Source organism: Fundulus heteroclitus, unplaced genomic scaffold (assembly GCF_011125445.2).
Source record: "Fundulus heteroclitus isolate FHET01 unplaced genomic scaffold, MU-UCD_Fhet_4.1 scaffold_68, whole genome shotgun sequence".
NCBI classification, from domain to species: Eukaryota; Metazoa; Chordata; class Actinopteri; order Cyprinodontiformes; family Fundulidae; genus Fundulus; species Fundulus heteroclitus.
Genome location: NW_023397121.1, coordinates 463,597 through 483,122, shown reverse-complemented (window position 1 = coordinate 483,122; position 19,526 = coordinate 463,597). Strand labels below are relative to the sequence as shown.

The 19,526-nt window shown below is 50.9% G+C and overlaps 2 protein-coding genes across 5 annotated transcripts; both read left to right on the top strand.

Moving 5' to 3' along the window:
* Positions 1-375: 375 nt before the first annotated feature.
* Positions 376-11,668, top strand: LOC105922394 (sorting nexin-9). Of its 2 annotated transcripts, none has more exons than XM_036133775.1 (17): positions 376-628; positions 1,826-1,912; positions 5,725-5,799; positions 5,893-5,989; positions 6,068-6,212; positions 6,969-7,053; positions 7,132-7,257; positions 7,804-7,921; positions 8,024-8,154; positions 8,243-8,346; positions 8,427-8,530; positions 10,370-10,447; positions 10,525-10,601; positions 10,681-10,770; positions 11,046-11,160; positions 11,234-11,325; positions 11,406-11,668. In XM_036133775.1, exons 1-17 carry the CDS (start codon positions 617-619, stop codon positions 11,451-11,453), a joined length of 1,584 nt encoding a protein of 527 aa, XP_035989668.1. In that variant the 5' UTR covers positions 376-616; the 3' UTR covers positions 11,454-11,668. The 2 variants fall into 2 exon arrangements, with proteins under 2 accessions (XP_035989668.1, XP_035989669.1); XM_036133776.1 differs by lacking the exon at positions 376-628 and adding an exon at positions 1,193-1,216.
* A 1,222-nt stretch (positions 11,669-12,890) lies between these two features.
* LOC105922395 (atypical chemokine receptor 3) lies at positions 12,891-18,306 on the top strand. 3 transcript variants are annotated; one of them, XM_021314024.2, is made up of 2 exons: positions 12,891-14,172; positions 16,359-18,306. In XM_021314024.2, the coding sequence occupies exon 2, from the start codon at positions 16,369-16,371 to the stop codon at positions 17,470-17,472; it is 1,104 nt and encodes a 367-aa protein (XP_021169699.2). In that variant the 5' UTR covers positions 12,891-14,172; positions 16,359-16,368; the 3' UTR covers positions 17,473-18,306. The 3 variants fall into 3 exon arrangements, with proteins under 3 accessions (XP_021169699.2, XP_021169701.2, XP_021169698.2); XM_021314026.2 differs by lacking the exon at positions 12,891-14,172 and adding an exon at positions 14,211-14,354; XM_021314023.2 differs by lacking the exon at positions 12,891-14,172 and adding an exon at positions 14,369-14,521.
* The last annotated feature ends 1,220 nt before the right edge of the window (positions 18,307-19,526 follow it).

The window sequence follows — 19,526 nt, the reverse complement described above, 5'->3', positions numbered from 1 at the left end:
AACAGTGTAACAGCAACTACTACTGGAGCCAGAAACCAGGTTTACCGCGATAAAAAGCGGGTTTTACGCTCACATGTGACCCATAAAGACGTTTAACAGGCCGTAAAATCACAGGAAGACGTTTTCACACCATCATGAATAATTGTTTCCATTTATAATAGTTAATAATCTGATAAAATTCACTAAATGTCTGCAGCGAAGACAGGAAGAGCTGCCGCTGCGTAACCCGACGCTGTTCAGGGGACAGCCAACCACAGCCGGCCTCTCCTTCCGGGTCCATGACGTCACCGGGGACTTTGTTTACCACTGGCCGACCGGAAGCTCACTTCCACACCAAAGCATGACCCTTTGTCACGTGGTAAGACGGAGGGTTCCTCCTCCTGTAGCGCGTGGGGGACCCACAGAGCAGGTTCGCGCGTGGAACCAGCACCGCTGCGGTACCGACAGAACACGGAGAACCGAACCCGAAACGGTCCGCTTTGTCGTCCGGCTTTTACTTTGAAAGGGCGGACCGGAGGCTCGCGCTGCGCTCCGTCCCGCTTGACTCAGACGGCGGACAGGATGGGTCTGTGACCAGAACCGCGCGCGGACCGGAACAATCTGCAGCGACGTGAGCATGGCTGTGAAGGTAAGGAACCGGACCAGAACCAGGCGGTACCGGACGTTCAGTAGGAAGTCCGGACAGGAGAACAGCACGCGCACAGGTAGAGCTCGGGCTCTGCCGTGAAGGTGTGGAGGAGTCCGCGGCACGCGCATCACAGGCTCGGTCGGTTAACACCTGTAGAGATCAAAGGCGAGGCGGCAGAGTGGGCGGGGCCTGCAGGTGGCCAGAAAACACGGAAATCAAACGTCACCTGGCGCCAGCTGGCTCCATCATGGCCGCTGGTTTCCCGTCCCTGCGACCTGCTGCCAGACCTGACCGCGGACCGGACCGGGTCAGAACCTTCACCTGACCGCGGACCGGACCGGGTCAGAACCTTCACCTGACCGCGGACCGGACCGGGTCCTTGGAAGGGGGCGGGGTCAGAACCTGCACCTGTCCAGCATCACCTGGTGACAGACCGGGCCAGGACTAGAACCACAGCAGCTGGGCTGTAAAGTCAGAGCTAGGACTGATTAGAGAACCCGGTGAGCGGTGAGCCGGGTCAGAGGGGTGTGATTACTTTCTACGGTAGCTAAAGGAACGCGCTACGTTCCACCTGTCTGGATGGTCCAGGTGAGGAAAAGGAACACCTGTGGGTGGAAACGTCACGCTGCGTTGGTCTGTGGAACCAAAACAGAACCTTGTTTCACAACAAACAGGCAGAACGCCGTCTGACCCTGAAGCCCCGGTTCTGTCTGTGTTCTGTTCTGACCCTGAAGGTTCTGTTTGTGTTCTGTTCTGACCCTGAAGCTAACCCCGGTTCTGTTCTTTTCTGACCCTGAAGGTTCTGGTCTGTGTTCTGTTCTGACCCTGAAGCCCCGGTTCTGGTCTGTGTTCTGTTCTGACCCTGAAGCCCCGGTTCTGTTCTGACCCAATGGTTCTGGTCTGTTCTGACCTTAACGTTTCTGTTTGTGTTCTGTTCTGACCCTGAAGGTTCTGGTCTGTTCTGTTCTGACCTTAACGGTTCTGTTTGTGTTCTGACCCAATGGTTCTGGTCTGTTCTGTTCTGACCCTGAAGGTTCTGGTCTGTGTTCTGTTCTGACCCTGAAGCTAAGCCCGGTTCTGTTCTGACCCTGAAGCTAAGCCCGGTTCTGTTCTGACCCAATGGTTCTGGTCTGTTCTGTTCTGACCCTGAAGCTAAGCCCGGTTCTGTTCTGACCCAATGGTTCTGGTCTGTTTCAGGCTCTGGTTCTGTACGACTTCACAGCTGAACCCGGCAACAACGAGCTCTCGGTCAGAGAAGGAGAGACGGTGACTGTCATCGACCAGGTACGCTCAGTACTTACAGGAGTACGCTCAGTACTTACAGGAGTACGCTGAGTACTAACAGGAGTACGCTGAGTACTTACAGGAGTATGCTGAGTACTTACAGGAGTATGCTGAGTACTTACAGGAGTATGCTGAGTACTTACAGGAATACGCTGAGTACTAACAGGAGTATGCTAAGTACTAACAGGAATACGCTGAGTACTTCCAGGAATACGCTCAGTACTTCCAGGTGTACGCTGAGAACTTACAGGAGTACGCTGAGTACTAACAGGAGTACGCTGAGTACTAACAGGAGTACGCTGAGAACTTACAGGAGTACGCTGAGTACTTACAGGAGTACGCTGTGTACTTACAGGAGTACGCTGTGTACTTACAGGAATACGCTCAGTACTTACTGGAGTATGCTGAGTACTTACATGAATACACTGAGTACTAACAGGAATACCCTCAGTACTTACAGGAGTATGCTGAGTACTTACAGGAATACGCTCAGTACTTACTGGAGTATGCTGAGTACTTACATGAATACACTGAGTACTAACAGGAATATGCTGAGTACTTACAGGAGTATGCTGAGTACTTACAGGAGTACGCTGAGTACTTACAAGAATACGCTGAGTACTTACAGGAGTACGCTGAGTACTAACAGGAGTACGCTGAGAACTTACAGGAGTACGCTGAGAACTTACAGGAGTACGCTGAGTACTTACAGGAGTACGCTGTGTACTTACAGGAATACGCTCAGTACTTACAGGAGTACGCTGAGTACTTACAGGAGTACGCTGAGTACTTACAGGAGTACGCTGAGTACTTACAGGAGTATGCTGAGTACTTACAGGAGTACGCTGAGTACTTACAAGAATACGCTGAGTACTTACAGGAGTACGCTGAGTACTAACAGGAGTACGCTGAGAACTTACAGGAGTACGCTGAGAACTTACAGGAGTACGCTGAGTACTTACAGGAGTACGCTGTGTACTTACAGGAATACGCTCAGTACTTACAGGAGTACGCTGAGTACTTACAGGAGTACGCTGAGTACTTACAGGAGTATGCTGAGTACTTACAGGAATACGCTGAGTACTAACAGGAGTATGCTAAGTACTAACAGGAATACGCTGAGTACTTCCAGGAATACGCTCAGTACTTCCAGGTGTACGCTGAGAACTTACAGGAGTACGCTGAGTACTTACAGGAGTATGCTGAGTACTTACAGGAGTATGCTGAGTAATTACAGGAGTACGCTGAGTACTAACAGGAGTACGCTGAGTACTAACAGGAGTACGCTGAGAACTTACAGGAGTACGCTGAGTACTTACAGGAGTACGCTGTGTACTTACAGGAGTACGCTGTGTACTTACAGGAGTACGCTGTGTACTTACAGGAATACGCTCAGTACTTACTGGAGTATGCTGAGTACTTACATGAATACACTGAGTACTAACAGGAATACCCTCAGTACTTACAGGAGTATGCTGAGTACTTACAGGAATACGCTCAGTACTTACTGGAGTATGCTGAGTACTTACATGAATACACTGAGTACTAACAGGAATATGCTGAGTACTTACAGGAGTATGCTGAGTACTTACAGGAGTACGCTGAGTACTTACAAGAATACGCTGAGTACTTACAGGAGTACGCTGAGTACTAACAGGAGTACGCTGAGAACTTACAGGAGTACGCTGAGAACTTACAGGAGTACGCTGAGTACTTACAGGAGTACGCTGTGTACTTACAGGAGTACGCTGTGTACTTACAGGAGTACGCTGTGTACTTACAGGAATACGCTCAGTACTTACTGGAGTATGCTGAGTACTTACATGAATACACTGAGTACTAACAGGAATACCCTCAGTACTTACAGGAGTATGCTGAGTACTTACAGGAATACGCTCAGTACTTACTGGAGTATGCTGAGTACTTACATGAATACACTGAGTACTAACAGGAATATGCTGAGTACTTACAGGAGTATGCTGAGTACTTACAGGAGTATGCTGAGTACTTACAAGAATACGCTGAGTACTTACAGGAGTACGCTGAGTACTAACAGGAGTACGCTGAGAACTTACAGGAGTACGCTGAGAACTTACAGGAGTACGCTGAGTACTTACAGGAGTACGCTGTGTACTTACAGGAGTACGCTGTGTACTTACAGGAATACGCTCAGTACTTACTGGAGTATGCTGAGTACTTACATGAATACACTGAGTACTAACAGGAATATGCTGAGTACTTACAGGAGTATGCTGAGTACTTACAGGAGTACGCTGAGTACTTACAAGAATACGCTGAGTATTTACAGGAGTACGCTGAGTACTAACAGGAGTACGCTGAGTACTTACAGGAATACGCTGAGTACTTACAGGAGTACGCTGAGTACTAACAGGAGTACGCTGAGTACTTACAGGAATACGCTGAGTACTTACAGGAGTACGCTGAGTACTTACAGGAGTACACTGAGTACTTACAGGAGTACACTGAGTACTTACAGGAGTACACTGAGTACTAGCAGTAATATGCTGAGTACTAACAGGAGTACGCTGAGTACTAACAGGAGTACGCTGAGTACTAACAGGAGTACGCTGAGTACTTACAGGAGTACACTGAGTACTTACAGGAGTACACTGAGTACTAGCAGGAATACGCTGAGTACTAACAGGAGTACGCTGAGTACTAACAGGAGTATGCTGAGTAATAATATGTAATATTAATAGTAATATCATCTTTATTGTCATTGAAACATACATTACAACTAAATGTGTTCTCTGATTTTAACCCATCACCCTGGGGGAGCAGTGGGCTGCCATGTGCGGCGCCCGGGGAGCAATCTGGGGTTAAGGGTTATGCTCAGGGACCCAGAATGGCAGTTTACAGAGTACTTACCCAGGGTACTTACAGGAATACTCTGAGTACTTACAGGAATACTCTGAGTACTTACAGGAATACGCTCAGTACTTAAAGGAATACTCCCAGTACGCAGCAGTACACAGCGGTACACAGCAGTACACATCAGTACACAGCGGTACAAAGCAGTACACAACAGTGCACAGCGGTATGCAGCAGTACGCTGCAGTACACAGCAGTATGCAGCAGTATGTAGCAGTACACAGCAGTACACAATAGTACGCAGTGGTACACATCAGTACACAGCGGTACACAACAGTACACAGCAGTACAAAGCAGTACACAACAGTGCACAGCGGTATGCAGCAATACGCTGCAGTACACAGCAGTATGCAGCAGTATGTAGCAGTACACAGCAGTACACAATAGTACGCAGCGGTACACATCAGTACACAGCGGTACACAACAGTACACAGCGGTACAAAGCAGTACACAACAGTGCACAGCGGTATGCAGCAGTAGGCTGCAGTACACAGCAGTATGCAGCAGTATGTAGCAGTACACAGCAGTACACAATAGTACGCAGCGGTACACATCAGTACACAGCGGTACACAACAGTACACAGCAGTACACAGCGGTACATAGCAGTACACAACAGTACACAGCAGTACATAGCAGTACACAGCAGTACACATCAGTACACAACAGTACACAGCATTACATAGCAGTACACAGCATTACATAGCAGTATGCAGCAGTACACAGCATTACATAGCAGTACACAGCATTACACATCAGTACGCAGCAGTACACAGCATTACATAGCAGTAAGCAGCAGTACACATCAGTACACAGCGGTACACAACAGTACACAGCATGACATAGCAGTACGCAGCAGTACACAGCAGTACATAGCAGTAAGCAGCAGTACACACTGAGTACTAACTGGTCTCTGCTGCAGACTGTCGGAGGAGGCTGGATCGCAGCCCAGAACTCTGGGGGCCAGACCGGGTTGGTACCTGAGGGCTATTTACAGGTGAGTCAGGATCATCATCATCATCATCATCATCGTTTCTGCTCTTCAAGAGGAACCAGAGGAACTCAGGTAAAACCGCTTCGTCTGTTTCAGGTTGGTGGTGGAGGAGGAGACTCCTGGTCGGGGGGCGGGGCTTACGTCAGGAACCGCGAGGGATGGAACAGTCAAGCTTCTAAACAGTCCCCTCCAGGTAGCACGCACCTGGCCTTTCAGCTGCATTGTTAGATCTGAAAGCAGCGGTTGGGTAACGATAGATGATCTCCATCAGGTGTGGAGGACGATGACGGTGAGTGGGATGACGACTGGGACGACCAATCGGTGAGCAGTTATCATGGAAACGGCCACACTGAGGAGGAGGCAGGGACTTCTGGAAGGAGTTCCCACGGACACTCTGTCAAGATCTCGCTCAACAAGTAATAGTTCCTGGTAGAATCCAGTATAGTTCCTGGTGGAATCCAGTATAATCCCTGGTAGAATCCAGTAGAATGCCTGGTATAATCCAGTATAGTTCCTGGTAGAATCCAGTAGAATGCCTGGTAGAATCCAGTATAGTTCCTGGTAGAATCCAGTAGAATGCCTGGTATAATCCAGTATAGTTCCTGGTAGAATCCAGTAGAATGCCTGGTATAATCCAGTATAGTTCCTGGTAGAATCCAGTAGAATGCCTGGTATAATCCATTATAGTTGCTGGTATAATCCAATATAATTCCTGGCAGAATCCAGTATGGTTACTGTTATAATCCAATATAGGTCCTGGTATAATCCAGTATAATCCCTGGTATAATCCAGTATTGTTGCTGGTATAATCCAGTATAGTGCCTGGTATAATCCATTATAGTTCCTGGTAGAATCCAGTATAGTTCCTGGTAGAATCCAGTATAGTTCCTGGTAGAATCCAGTATAGTTCCTGGTATAATCCAGTATAGTTCATGATATAATCAGCATTATTCCTGGTAGAAGGGTATAGATCCTGGTATAACCAGTATAGTACACAACAAAATCCACTTTAGTTTCTGGCAGAATTAGTATAGTTCCTGATATAATCTAGTATAATCCCTAGTATAATCCAGTTTAGTTCCTGGTATAATCCAGTATAGTTACTGGTATAATCCAATATAGTTTCTGGCAGTATTTAGTTCCTAGTAGAGTGTATTGATGTTTGTCCTCAGGTTCCCGTTCTCCAAAGGTCCGAGCCCAGAGGTCTTCCTGTTGGCCACTCCGCCTGTGAACAACAGAGACAGCCTTCCTGTCTATGTGAGTCATCAGTGTGATTGGTCACTATAGACGGCTTCTTTAGACACTGTGATTGGTTCCTGTTTTTTGTCCAATCAGATGGGGGAGGTAGGACCAGTCTGGCTTTACCCGCCCTCTCCTCTGGACTGTGTCATCGCTGATCCAAAGAAGGAGTCCAAACTATACGGACTGAAGAGCTTCATTGAGTACCAGATCACTCCCAATGTGAGCTTGCTGTTTGCAGTACCGTGTAGTACTCTGGAGGTTTCTGTAGTAAACAGCTGCACACTTTATAGTACTGTAGAGTAATTTCTGCTCTAGATGGTTCGGTTATAGCAGGGTTTTTTATTCGACATAACTACACATTCCTTTGTAGTACTATGTAATAGACTGATACTCTGCATTGGTCTGTTGTACTCTGTAATACTCATTCTGTAGTTTGCAATGATCTGTAGTACAATGCAATGGTTGGTCTGTAAAAGTCTGCATTAATCTTAAGGACTCCAAATTAGTATGTGTGTAGTACTCTGAAGTATTCTGTAGTTTTCTCTGGTATTCAGCTAAACATGTTTTAGCCTGTAGTTCTCTGTAGTATTTTACGTACGTTCTGCAGTATTTGGTGGTATTCTGCATTGTGATTTACTTTGCTCTTTAGTATTTAGCTGTACAGTCTAGTACTCTGTACTGTGTAGCAGTCAGCAGTAGTATACTGTAGTACAGCTAGTAGTACCTCTTCACCACAGGGCCACTCAAACTGATGTCTACTCGCAGACCACCAACAGACCTGTCAATCATCGCTACAAGCATTTTGATTGGCTGTATGAGCGTCTGCTGGAGAAGTTCGGGTCCTTGCTGCCGATCCCCTCCCTGCCTGACAAGCAGGTCACAGGTGAGCCATAGCAACCACACCAGCTCCGTTTTACCTGTTGACCACCTGTAACACCTTTGTGGCCCACCCCGCTGCCTTCCTGGCTCTCCCCGGGTCTCTCAGGGAGGTTCGATGAGGACTTCATCAGGACACGGATGGAGCGTCTGCAGGCCTGGATGACTCGGATGTGTCGCCACCCGGTGGTCTCACAGAGCGAAGTCTTCCAGCTCTTCCTGACCTACAAGGACGAGAGGGTAGGTCGGCGCTGCCTCCTGCTGGTGATGTCTCACAGTTGTGAGGAAATGTGATCTGATTAGCTGTGGTGGTTTTCTCCTGTTTCAGGACTGGAAATCTGGGAAGAGGAGGGCGGAGAAAGACGAGACTGTGGGTCCCATGATGTTCAGTTTGGTTGAACCGGAGGCTGCAGAACTAGACATGGCCCAGGTGTAAGTTACCTGTCTGACAGCAGTCCTCATTGCTCTACTTGTTCACCGTCTGTTCAGCTGATTTCATTCTGTTTTTCCAGGGAACAAAATTGTGAGCACTACAGTCGGTTCACCAAGTCGATGGATGATGGAGTGAGAGATCTGCTGGACGTTGGACACACACATTGGAAGCGCTGCACCGGACGTCAGTAAAACATACACACCTCCTGGTGCATTCCCCTTGACCCCTACCTCCTGGTGCATTCCCCTTGACCCCCACCTCCTGGTGCATTCCCCTTAACCCCCACCTCCTAATGCATTCCCCTTGACCCCCACCTCCTAATGCATGCCCCTTGACCCCTACCTCCTGGTGCATGCCCCCTGACCCCCACCTCCTGGTGCATTCCTCTTGACCCCCACCTCCTAATGCATGCCCCCTGACCCCCACCTCCTAATGCATGCCCCTTGACCCCCACCTCCTGATGCATGCCCCTTGACCCCCACCTCCTGATGTATGCCCCCGACCCCCACCTCCTAATGTATGCCCCTTGACCCCTAACCTCCTGGTGCATGCCCCTTGACCCCCACCTCCTAATGTATGCCCCCTGACCCCTACCTCCTGGTGCATGCCCCTTGACCCCCACCTCCTAATGTATGCCCCCGACCCCCACCTCCTAATGTATGCCCCTTGACCCCTACCTCCTGGTGCATGCCCCTTGACCCCCACCTCCTAATGTATGCCCCCTGACCCCCACCTCCTAATGTATGCCCCTTGACCCCTACCTCCTTATGTATGCCCCTTGACCTCCACCTTATAATGCATGCCCCTTAACCCCCACCTCCTAATGCATGCCTCTTGACCCCCACCTCCTGGTGCATGCCCCTTGACCCCCACCTCCTAATGTATGCCCCCTGACCCCTACCTCCTGGTGCATGCCCCTTGACCCCCACCTCCTAATGTACGCCCCTGACCCCCACCTCCTAATGTATTCCCCTTGACCCCTACCTCCTGGTGCATGCCCCTTGACCCCCACCTCCTAATGCATGCCCCTTGACCCCCATCTCCTAATGTATGCCCCCGACCCCCACCTCCTAATGTATGCCCCTTGACCCCTACCTCCTGGTGCATGCCCCTTGACCCCCACCTCCTAATGTATGCCCCCTGACCCCCACCTCCTAATGTATGCCCCTTGACCCCTACCTCCTGATGTATGCCCCTTGACCTCCACCTTCTAATGCATGCCCCTTGACCCCCACCTCCTAATGCATGCCCCTTGACCCCCACCTCCTGATGCATGCCCCTGACCCCCACCTCCTAATGTATGCCCCTTGACCCCTACCTCCTGGTGCATGCCCCTTGACCCCCACCTCCTAATGTACGCCCCGACCCCCACCTCCTAATGTATGCCCCTTGACCCCTACCTCCTGATGTATGCCCCTTGACCTCCACCTTCTAATGCATGCCCCTTGACCCCCACCTCCTAATGCATGCCCCTTGACCCCCACCTCCTGATGCATGCCCCTGACCCCCACCTCCTAATGTATGCCCCTTGACCCCTACCTCCTGGTGCATGCCCCTTGACCCCCACCTCCTAATGTACGCCCCGACCCCCACCTCCTAATGTATGCCCCTTGACGCCTACCTCCTGGTGCATGCCCCTTGACCCCCACCTCCTAATGCATGCCCCTTGACTCCCACCTCCTAATGCATGCCTCTGACCCCCACCTCCTAATGTACGCCCCCTGACCCCCACCTCCTAATGCATGCCCCTTGACCCCCACCTCCTAATGCATGCCCCCTGACCCCCACCTCCTAATGTATGCCCCCTTGACCCCCACCTCCTAATGCATGCCCCTTGACCCCCACCTCCTAATGCATGCCCCTTGACCCCCACCTCCTAATGCATGCCCCCAGACCCCCACCTCCTGCTGTGTGCACCCTGTGCTCCAGTCCCCCGGCGGACTGCTCCCCCGCCTCCCCCGATGTGTGCTCTGTCTGTTCCTCACCAGTTGATATTACTCCCCTCTGGTCTTTGTGATGAAGCTCTGCCTAAAGAGTATGAGCGGATCGGCCGCGCCTTCAAGAACTTGTCGACTGTTTTCAACAGCAGCAAGTATCCAGGTGAGGTCAATCGCAGGTAGAGCAGTAAAGCATGGTGCCTTCAGGGACGCTGGGACATCTAAGTGTTTGTGTTTCAGGAGAGGAGACGCTGACAAACGCCTTGACAGCAGCTGGAAAAACGTATGAGGAGATCGCTCAGATCGTGTCGCAGCAGGTAACGTTCTCTCTCACACATAAAATCGCCCCGCAGAGATAAAACATCCTGTGATGTCAGTCCGTGTGATTTCTTTCAGCCTCAGAAGGACCTCCACTTCTTGCTGGAGACCAACAGCGAATATAAAGGCTTGCTGGGATGTTTCCCTGAAATAATTGCTGTACACAAGGTACTGTTGGGATTGTAGACATTAACAACAGGTTCTGATACTCAGTGCTGTCCAAAATCAGTCATCAGGGCTGGTGTCCTGCATGTTCTAGACGTTTCCCTGGTTCAGGTTAGCAGGTTCCTGCACCATCGCCCAGCTGTGCTGCAGCAGGAACCCGTCCTGAAACGTTGGACAGAAGCTCTTAGTCATGGCTGGCCTTTATTTTGTAGTCGTATGACTCCAGGCAGTGGGCGGGGCGTGATGAAGGGGCGGGGCCTAACCTTGCTTTGCTGCAGGCTGCCGTGGACAAGGTGAAGGAAGGCGATCGTCTGGTGTCTGCAGGACGGATCAGCAGCAGCGACAGGAAGCTGATGAATCAGCGCCTCAGCTGCATGAACTACTCTCTGCAGGGTAACTGGACCACAAACAGAACGTCGCACGGAGCGCGCTCACATCCTAACGTGTCACTTCCTGTCTCCTTCAGCTGAGATGAATCATTTCCATAGCAACCGCATCTATGACTACAACCGAGTCCTGCAGTTCTACCTGGAGCAACAGGTTACCTTCTACCAACAGGTAGGCTGGTGGCAGGGGCAGGGCAAGGACAGGTGAGCTGACCTGTGACATCACTTCCTGTGTGCTCTCTGATTGGGCAGATTACAGACAAGCTGAGAGAAGCTCTGAGCCATTTCAGCACCCTGTGAGGATGGAGCCTGGCGACGTCACCGTCCGTTACTGTCTTAAAAACTTAAAAGCCTTTAAACCGTTTAACAAAATAAAAGCCTTTACTGTTACTGATGGGGAAAATGAACACTGTACCTTTAAGACTACCAGTTTATATTCTGCTTTATTTAAAAACTTTTTCACTCCTACTACTGATGATTTGTCAGAAACAATAAAGTTTCTACCTTGTCACTCACTTCTGGCTTTACTCCTCCTTCAGTTTTCTGCAGTAAAAGTGAAACTAATCATTCTTTCACAGCCGTTACGCTTTATTGCAAAGACGGAGTCCGTACCGGGTCCACAGAGGGCGGAACCAGAACAAACCAAAAGGGTTTATCATCAAAGCCCACCGAGCTCCGGCTGGGACAACCTCCATCCTTCCTGGACAACTTGGGACAATTTCAGAGCCGCTAACCTCTGAACGGATCCAGAGTCAGCCCAGAGTCCGAGGAACATTACCGGGTTTACAGGAATGTTCTGATTAGCAGCAGAACCTTTAACTAACCGCATGTCCGGGTCTGAGAGCTCCAGACTTTGGCCTGAACTCCAGAACCTTCAAAGTAAAACGTGCAGAGCAGGTGGCTGCAGGTACTGGGTCTGGTTCTGGTTCTGCTGCTCGGTCCATCCTGTTGCTCCTCTCCACTTTGCTACAGCCTCACTCAGGACTTCACGCCACCGTCTGGGTCACCTTAGAGACGCTTCAGTCCGGCAGCAGGACAACCAGAACCGAGCCTGAAGAACCCGACTGGAAATGGACCTGAATCACTCTCTGATTGGGTCCAGTTAATCACATGGTTCTGGGTGTAAACTGGTTCTGATCGGGTCCAGTTAATCACATGGTTCTGGTTGTAAACTGGTTCTGATTGGGTCCAGTTCATAACATGGTTCTGGTTGTAAACTGGTTCTGATCGGGTCCAGTTAATCACATGGTTCTGGGTGTAAACTGGTTCTGATCGGGTCCAGTTAATCACATGGTTCTGGTTGTAAACTGGTTCTGATTGGGTCCAGTTAATCACATGGTTCTGGTTGTAAACTGGTTCTGATTGGGTCCAGTTAATCACATGGTTCTGGTTGTAAACTGGTTCTGATTGGGTCCAGTTAGTCACGTGGTTCTGGTTATAAACTGGTTCTGATTGGGTCCAGTTAATCACATGGTTCTGGTTATAAACTGGTTCTGATTGGGTCCAGTTAGTCACATGGTTCTGGGTGTAAACTGGTTCTGAATGGGTCCAGTTAATCACGTGGTTCTGGTTATAAACTGGTTCTGATTGGGTCCAGTTAATCACATGGTTCTGGTTATAAACTGGTTCTGATTGGGTCCAGTTAGTCACGTGGTTCTGGTTGTAAACTGGTTCTGATTGGGTCCAGTTAGTCACGTGGTTCTGGTTATAAACTGGTTCTGATCGGCTCCAGTGAGTCACATGGTTCTGGGTGTAAACTGGTTCTGATTGGGTCCAGTTAATCACATGGTTCTGATGTAAACTGGTTCTGATTGGGTCCAGTTACTCACATGGTTCTGGGTGTAAACTGGTTCTGATTGGGTCCAGTTAGTCACATGGTTCTGGGTGTAAACTGGTTCTGATTGGGTCCAGTTAGTCACATGGTTCTGGGTGTAAACTGGTTCTGATTGGGTCCAGTTAGTCACGTGGTTCTGATGTAAACTGGTTCTGATCGGGTCCAGTTAGTCACATGGTTCTGGTTGTAAACTGGTTCTGATTGGGTCCAGTTAGTCACATGGTTCTGGTTATAAACTGGTTCTGATTGGGTCCAGTTAATCACATGGTTCTGGGTGTAAACTGGTTCTGATTGGGTCCAGTTAATCACGTGGTTCTGGTTATAAACTGGTTCTGATTGGGTCCAGTTAATCACATGGTTCTGGGTGTAAACTGGTTCTGATTGGGTCCAGTTTGTCACATGGTTCTGGTTATGATCTGGTTCTGATTGGGTCCAGTTAGTCACATGGTTCTGGTTATAAACTGGTTCTGATTGGGTCCAGTTAGTCACATGGTTCTGGTTATAAACTGGTTCTGATTGGGTCCAGTTAGTCACCTGTAACAGCTGCTCTGCCATTGGTCAGCCAGGGGGAAGGTGCAGACAGCGCCTCCTGTGGTCAGCAGAAGGATCTGCGCCTTCCTCCTGGCTGACCAATGGCAAAGCAGCTGGCCCACAAAGCACCGCCCACCTCATTAGCATAAAGAGGCAGGAAGTATAAAATGTGAAAGCATGGATAAAAAGGCTTGTGGGGGAAATAAGGAAAATTGAAGGAGAAACGAGACATGAAGGCATCTTCCTCCTTAATTGTTCAACGTGAATATTTAACATCTATAAATAAATAAAGATCTTTAATTCAAATAATAAACCAATGTTTAAATAATAGACTGAAAATAAAAAAATGTAAAGGTATAAACCAACTGGACCCAACCGGCAGGAAGGTTCTGTATTATTTGGACCTCTTTAAATCCGAGGTGAGTTTGTCTGATGACCCAGAAGAACCAGAACCAGCAGAACAATGAGGTTCTGCTGCTGCCTTGCTCTGCGGCGGGTGTTCGCCCCCTCCCCCCTCTCTCTGTAGGAGGGTCCTCCTCCAAAGTTCTGCCCGCTGCTGCAGAACCCAGTCCTCCTCGCTGCCTGCAGGACCACCCGTCCCCGGACCCAGTCAGAGCCTCTGGACCGAACCGAACCCCGCGGTCAGTCTGAGCGGTAAGTGTTGCAAACTCCGCAGCAAAGTGACGCAAACTCCGCGGCAAAGTGACGCAAACTGCGCTCGGTTTGCCCACGTGCCGGCTGGATCAGAACCGAGCTACCTGCAGGCGGCAGGAGCAGCCTGCGTACTGCAGGTGCAGAACACCTGGAAGGTCTGATCACCTGATCAGCAGACGCAGGTACAGCCGTGACCTACAATCAGGCCCTGTAGGGTGGCGGTTCCGTCTGGGCTCAGAACATCCGAGCCGAACTCAAGCCGAGGGCGGGTCGGATGGTTCACAGAGTAAATGCTTAGTCTCCATGTTCGGAACCGGTGCAGAAGAAGCTGGAAATCTAAAATGGTCAGGTTTGTGAAGGGAGACTGGTGCTCCTTTAATGGGTTAATGGTGGTGCGTTCAGGGACCTGGGTCTGAGCGGTTCTGGCCCAGTCAGATGTGACCTCAGGCTGGTACCGGCTGCAATGATGAGGTTCTGATCCTGTCTGCCTCTGGGTCCAGGTTCAGGTGGTTCTGTGCTCAGTGCCAGCTGTGAAGCTCTGCAGAACCCGACTCAGCAGTGTTGGACGAGGCGTCAGGTTCTGTTCTGGCCGTTTGGACCTCTGCAGCTTTAGGTTCTGTTGTGACCGTTTGGACCTCTGGAGCTCTTTCTATCTTGCGCTTTAGGTTCTGTTCTGACCGTTTGGACCTCTGCAGCTTTAGGTTCTGTTCTGACCATTTGGACCTCTGCAGCTTTAGGTTCTGTTCTGACCGTTTGGACCTCTGCAGCTTCAGGTTCTGTTCAGACCGTTTGGACCTCTGCAGCTTCAGGTTCTGTTCTGACCGTTTGGACCTCTGCAGCTTCAGGTTCTGTTCAGACCGTTTGGACCTCTGCAGCTTCAGGTTCTGTTCAGACCGTTTGGACCTCTGCAGCTTTAGGTTCTGTTGTGACCGTTTGGACCTCTGCAGCTTCAGGTTCTGTTGTGACCGTTTGGACCTCTGCAGCTTTAGGTTCTGTTCTGACCGTTTGGACCTCTGCAGCTTTAGGTTCTGTTCTGACCGTTTGGACCTCTGCAGCTTTAGGTTCTGTTCTGACCGTTTGGACCTCTGCAGCTTCAGGTTCTGTTCTGACCGTTTGGACCTCTGCAGCTTTAGGTTCTGTTCTGACCGTTTGGACCTCTGCAGCTTTAGGTTCTGTTCTGACCGTTTGGACCTCTGCAGCTTCAGGTTCTGTTCTGACCGTTTGGACCTCTGCAGCTTCAGGTTCTGTTCAGACCGTTTGGACCTCTGCAGCTTTAGGTTCTGTTCTGACCGTTTGGACCTCTGCAGCTTTAGGTTCTGTTCTGACCGTTTGGACCTCTGCAGCTTCAGGTTCTGTTCAGACCGTTTGGACCTCTGCAGCTTCAGGTTCTGTTCTGACCGTTTGGACCTCTGCAGCTTTAGGTTCTGTTCTGACCGTTTGGACCTCTGCAGCTTCAGGTTCTGTTCTGACCGTTTGGACCTCTGCAGCTTCAGGTTCTGTTCAGACCGTTTGGACCTCTGCAGCTTTAGGTTCTGTTCTGACCGTTTGGACCTCTGCAGCTTTAGGTTCTGTTCAGACCGTTTGGACCTCTGCAGCTTCAGGTTCTGTTCTGACCGTTTGGACCTCTGCAGCTTTAGGTTCTGTTCTGACCGTTTGGACCTCTGCAGCTTTAGGTTCTGTTCTGACCGTTTGGACCTCTGCAGCTTTAGGTTCTGTTCTGACCGTTTGGACCTCTGCAGCTTCAGGTTCTGTTCAGACCGTTTGGACCTCTGCAGCTTCAGGTTCTGTTCAGACGGGCTCATAAACCCGATTGGACCCGCTGAGTCAGTCTAATTATTTCATCAGACAGCAAACTATTCGCCTTCAGTTCCTCCTCTGTGAAGAGCCCCTGCTGTGGGGCGGGTCCTCAGATAGCTCTGACCTTTGACCCCTCCTGGCTCTTTGTTGCTACGGTAACCCTTTTATTGTGAAGGTCACGACCCCGCAGCTTCCTGCTGGCTTTGTGTCGTGCAGCTGGGCTGAGTTCTGTTACTGGTTCTCTGAGCGTCCTGCATTTACAGCCTCCCTGTGCTCCTCACTCATTGTTCTTCATCCCTCCTCCTCCTCCTCCTCACCCGTCTCCTCCTCCTCTTCCTCCTCCTCTTGCTCCTCCTCATCCTCCTCACCCGTCTCCTCCTGTCTTGCAGCCTCTCCACCATGAGTCTGGGCACCAGCGACCTCTCTGAGCTGCTGGAGTTGTGGGCGGAGCTTAACCTGACTGCCGCCGCCTCCAACCTGTCTCGGGTGGAGGCGGCGGTGTGTTCGGGTGCCGTCGGCCACGGCGCTCTCCTCCACCTCCTCTCCGTCCTCTACGCCTCCATCTTCCTGGTGGGGCTGGCCGCCAACGTCCTGGTTCTGGTGCTGCGGCTGCGCCCCGGCAGGAGCGGCGGGGGCCCTCAGCTGTACGCGGTGCACCTGGCGGGGGCCGACCTGTGCGCGGTGCTCACCCTGCCGCTCTGGGTGGCGTCTCTGCTGCAGGGCGGCCTCTGGCCTTTTGGGGAGGCCGTCTGCAAGGTCACCCACCTGGTCTTCAGCGTCGGCCTGTACGCCAGCGTCTTCTTCCTCGCCTGCGTCAGCGTGGAACGCTACCTGTCGGCCACTCGGCTCTGCGGCGCCCCCGGTGGGCGTCGCAGGAAGGCGCTGCGGCGGCTGACCTGCGCCCTGCTCTGGCTGCTGGCGCTGCTGGCGTCCCTCCCTGACGCCTACTTCCTGCAGGCGGTGAGGTCCCCCCAGCGCGACCGCGCCGTGTGCCGGCCCGTGTACCCGTCAGAGGACCCCAGGCGCTGGACGGCGGCGGTCCAGCTCAGCTTCTTCGTCCTGGGCTTCGCCGTCCCCTTCCCCGTCATCGCCACCTCCTACCTGCTCCTGGCTGCGGCCGCCCCCCCCGGCCTGGCTCTGGAGCGCAGCGCCGGCCGGCGGGCGGTCCTGTCCTACATCCTGGTGTTCCTGGCGTGCTGGCTGCCGTTCCACGCCGTCCTGCTGCTGGACTCTCTGACGCTGCTGGACGTCCTGCCCTTCTCCTGCCGGCTGGAGAGCTTCCTGGACGTGGCGCTGCACCTGACCCAGTGCTTCTCTCTGCTGCACTGCTGCGCCAACCCCGTCCTCTACACCTTCCTGCACAGAACCTACAGCCGCCGCCTTACCAAGGCCTTCGTCTTCCAGTACTCCACCAGAACCGGGCTGGCCAGGCTCATGGACACCTCACAGGCCTCAGAGACCGAGACCTCCGCTGTCATGGTGGACCACAGCGGTCCGGTTTGAGGCGGACAGCAGTGCTCCCTAAGGCATGGCAACAGCAGCGGGTCTTTAGGGTCAGATCTGTTTGGACCGTCTGGTTCTGGTGGCCCAGCACCAGGAACTCCACTCCAGCCATGGACATTGGCAGGAGACAGAACCATGGCAGTATGAGAGACAAATGGAGAGACGGCGTTCTGCAGAGACTCGCCAGAACCTGCAGATCCGTTGGAGATGTTTGTGGCTCGGTTCAGGGAGCAGTTCAGTTCTCGTTCTTCATTTGTAGTCTTAGTGTAAAGGACTGGACCAGGGCGGTTCTGGTCCTGCTGGGCCTGTGGCGCCCCCTGGAGGTTGTGATGGGAAAACATTGTAATTGTGATGAACCGCTGATGTCCCCACATGTGCTGCTGTACAGTCATTATCACTAATAATCACATTATGTGGTTCTCTTGTTCAAACTAAACCTGCTTCAAGGACAGTTCTGTCAGAACCGGGCCCAGAACCACTTCAGTAGAAAGTGTGTTCTCATGCGCCTCCTTCTGGTTCTGACCCGGGACCAGGAGGCACAGAGCTGAGGGTCCACCTCCTCGTCCATCAGGACGTCCCAAGGAAATGATTTAGATTTCCTCACATCCAGTTTTCTGGATTTAAATATTTGGTGAAGAAACAGGTTCTAGTAGACCCGGGATGCTGAAACCGGGTCCTGTTAACAGCGGGAGGACTTCTCCTAGAAGTGCTAAAATACCAGGAGGAATAACATAGTTCGGTAACTGTATCTGTACTTGTATATTTGGTTTAAAGGGGACATTTCCTGCTTGTAAACCATGCAGTTGTGGTCTAAATAAAGGGAAACTACAACGCTTTGTTTGAGTTCCTCCTTATTGTTGCTCCACAGCGCCTCCTTTCTCCTGAGCTGTGGTTGAGAACAACTCGTTTTGGTGCCGTCTCTTTAAATCTAGAGGAGGAACTTCAGACTGCCGTCTCTGAATCCTCCTCAGAGGAAACCGGCAGACCCCCAGCCCACAGCGCCTCCTACTGGTGAAAGCCCAGCACAACACCGAGGCTCTGGACCGATGAATACAGAACTTAACCCGTGTAACAGAACCCATGTACCGTGGGACGTTATAGTCACACATGTGAGAGAGCTTCAGCAGCGAATGGGTCATCATCATCATCATCATCATCATCATCAGAAGGTACTGCTAATGGGAGGCAGGCCCCCTGCACACACATTTATGGGATGTATTTAACTTTAAATATGTCTTTTAACACAATTAAGGCCCAGCTGATAACGGTATAACGCACATCACCACATTTAATAAATACTGTGCATGCGTTTTAACATCTAAACATGTCGAATAATCATCCAAAAATATGCTTAAAGCTGATCAGGAGTGCTCAAAATAAATAATAAATAAAGCATAAAGGCTGGATTATTATGCTTAAATGGTCTGTATCTTGGGGAATTATATCAATCCTTCTATAATAATAACTTGTAATGTTAATTATGTAGCAGAACAACCTGAAGGTGACGTTTAACAATCTTTATCCAGGATGCTGTAAACTATCGCCTGCTTCTGTTTTCAGCACTTTATTGTGAGATCAGTGAGACACTATCCTGCCCTGCCTGTCTGCCTCTCCATCCACCCATGTCTCTGGCCGCTGATCAGGCTGAGGCAGAACTCCAGTAAACGCTAGTCACACAAAGACTTTAGAGGGGAACGGATGGCAGAGAGGCTCAGCTTTACGTCTGAATATCGGTGAATGGAGACCAAAGCTGGACTCCTTACCAACCCAGGGTAAAAGGCCCAGTAGGTGTCTATCTGTGTAACTGCCTGAAGAGAGGTTCTGACCCAAGATGGAGGCTGGCTCATCAGCTTGAAGTGCTTGGAGCTGAACCCGTCTGGAAGAGCGGAATGGTGGAAACCGTCTGCTGTTCGTACCTATTCAGTAAAACTGAATAGGTACGAACAGCCTCCTACCTTCTGATTGGCTAATTTTTCACAGCAACTGTTACAGAACCTCGTTAATCGCCACAGTATCAGTTAAAGCTGCAGGCAGCGTTGGCTGGCCCTGGCAGC

What these genes read in the sequence shown, in the direction of transcription:
- LOC105922394 (XM_036133775.1), top strand. An exon ending in AGTACCAGATCACTCCCAAT is followed by an intron (nt 7,258 to 7,803) that starts GTGAGCTTGCTG and finishes GTCTACTCGCAG; the next exon opens with ACCACCAACAGACCTGTCAA. An exon ending in TGACCTACAAGGACGAGAGG is followed by an intron (nt 8,155 to 8,242) that starts GTAGGTCGGCGC and finishes CTCCTGTTTCAG; the next exon opens with GACTGGAAATCTGGGAAGAG.
- LOC105922395 (XM_021314023.2), top strand. Translation starts at nt 14,463, where the DNA reads ATGCTTAGTCTCCATGTTCGGAACCGGTGCAGAAGAAGCTGGAAATCT. An exon ending in TGGAAATCTAAAATGGTCAG is followed by an intron (nt 14,522 to 16,358) that starts GTTTGTGAAGGG and finishes CCTGTCTTGCAG; the next exon opens with CCTCTCCACCATGAGTCTGG.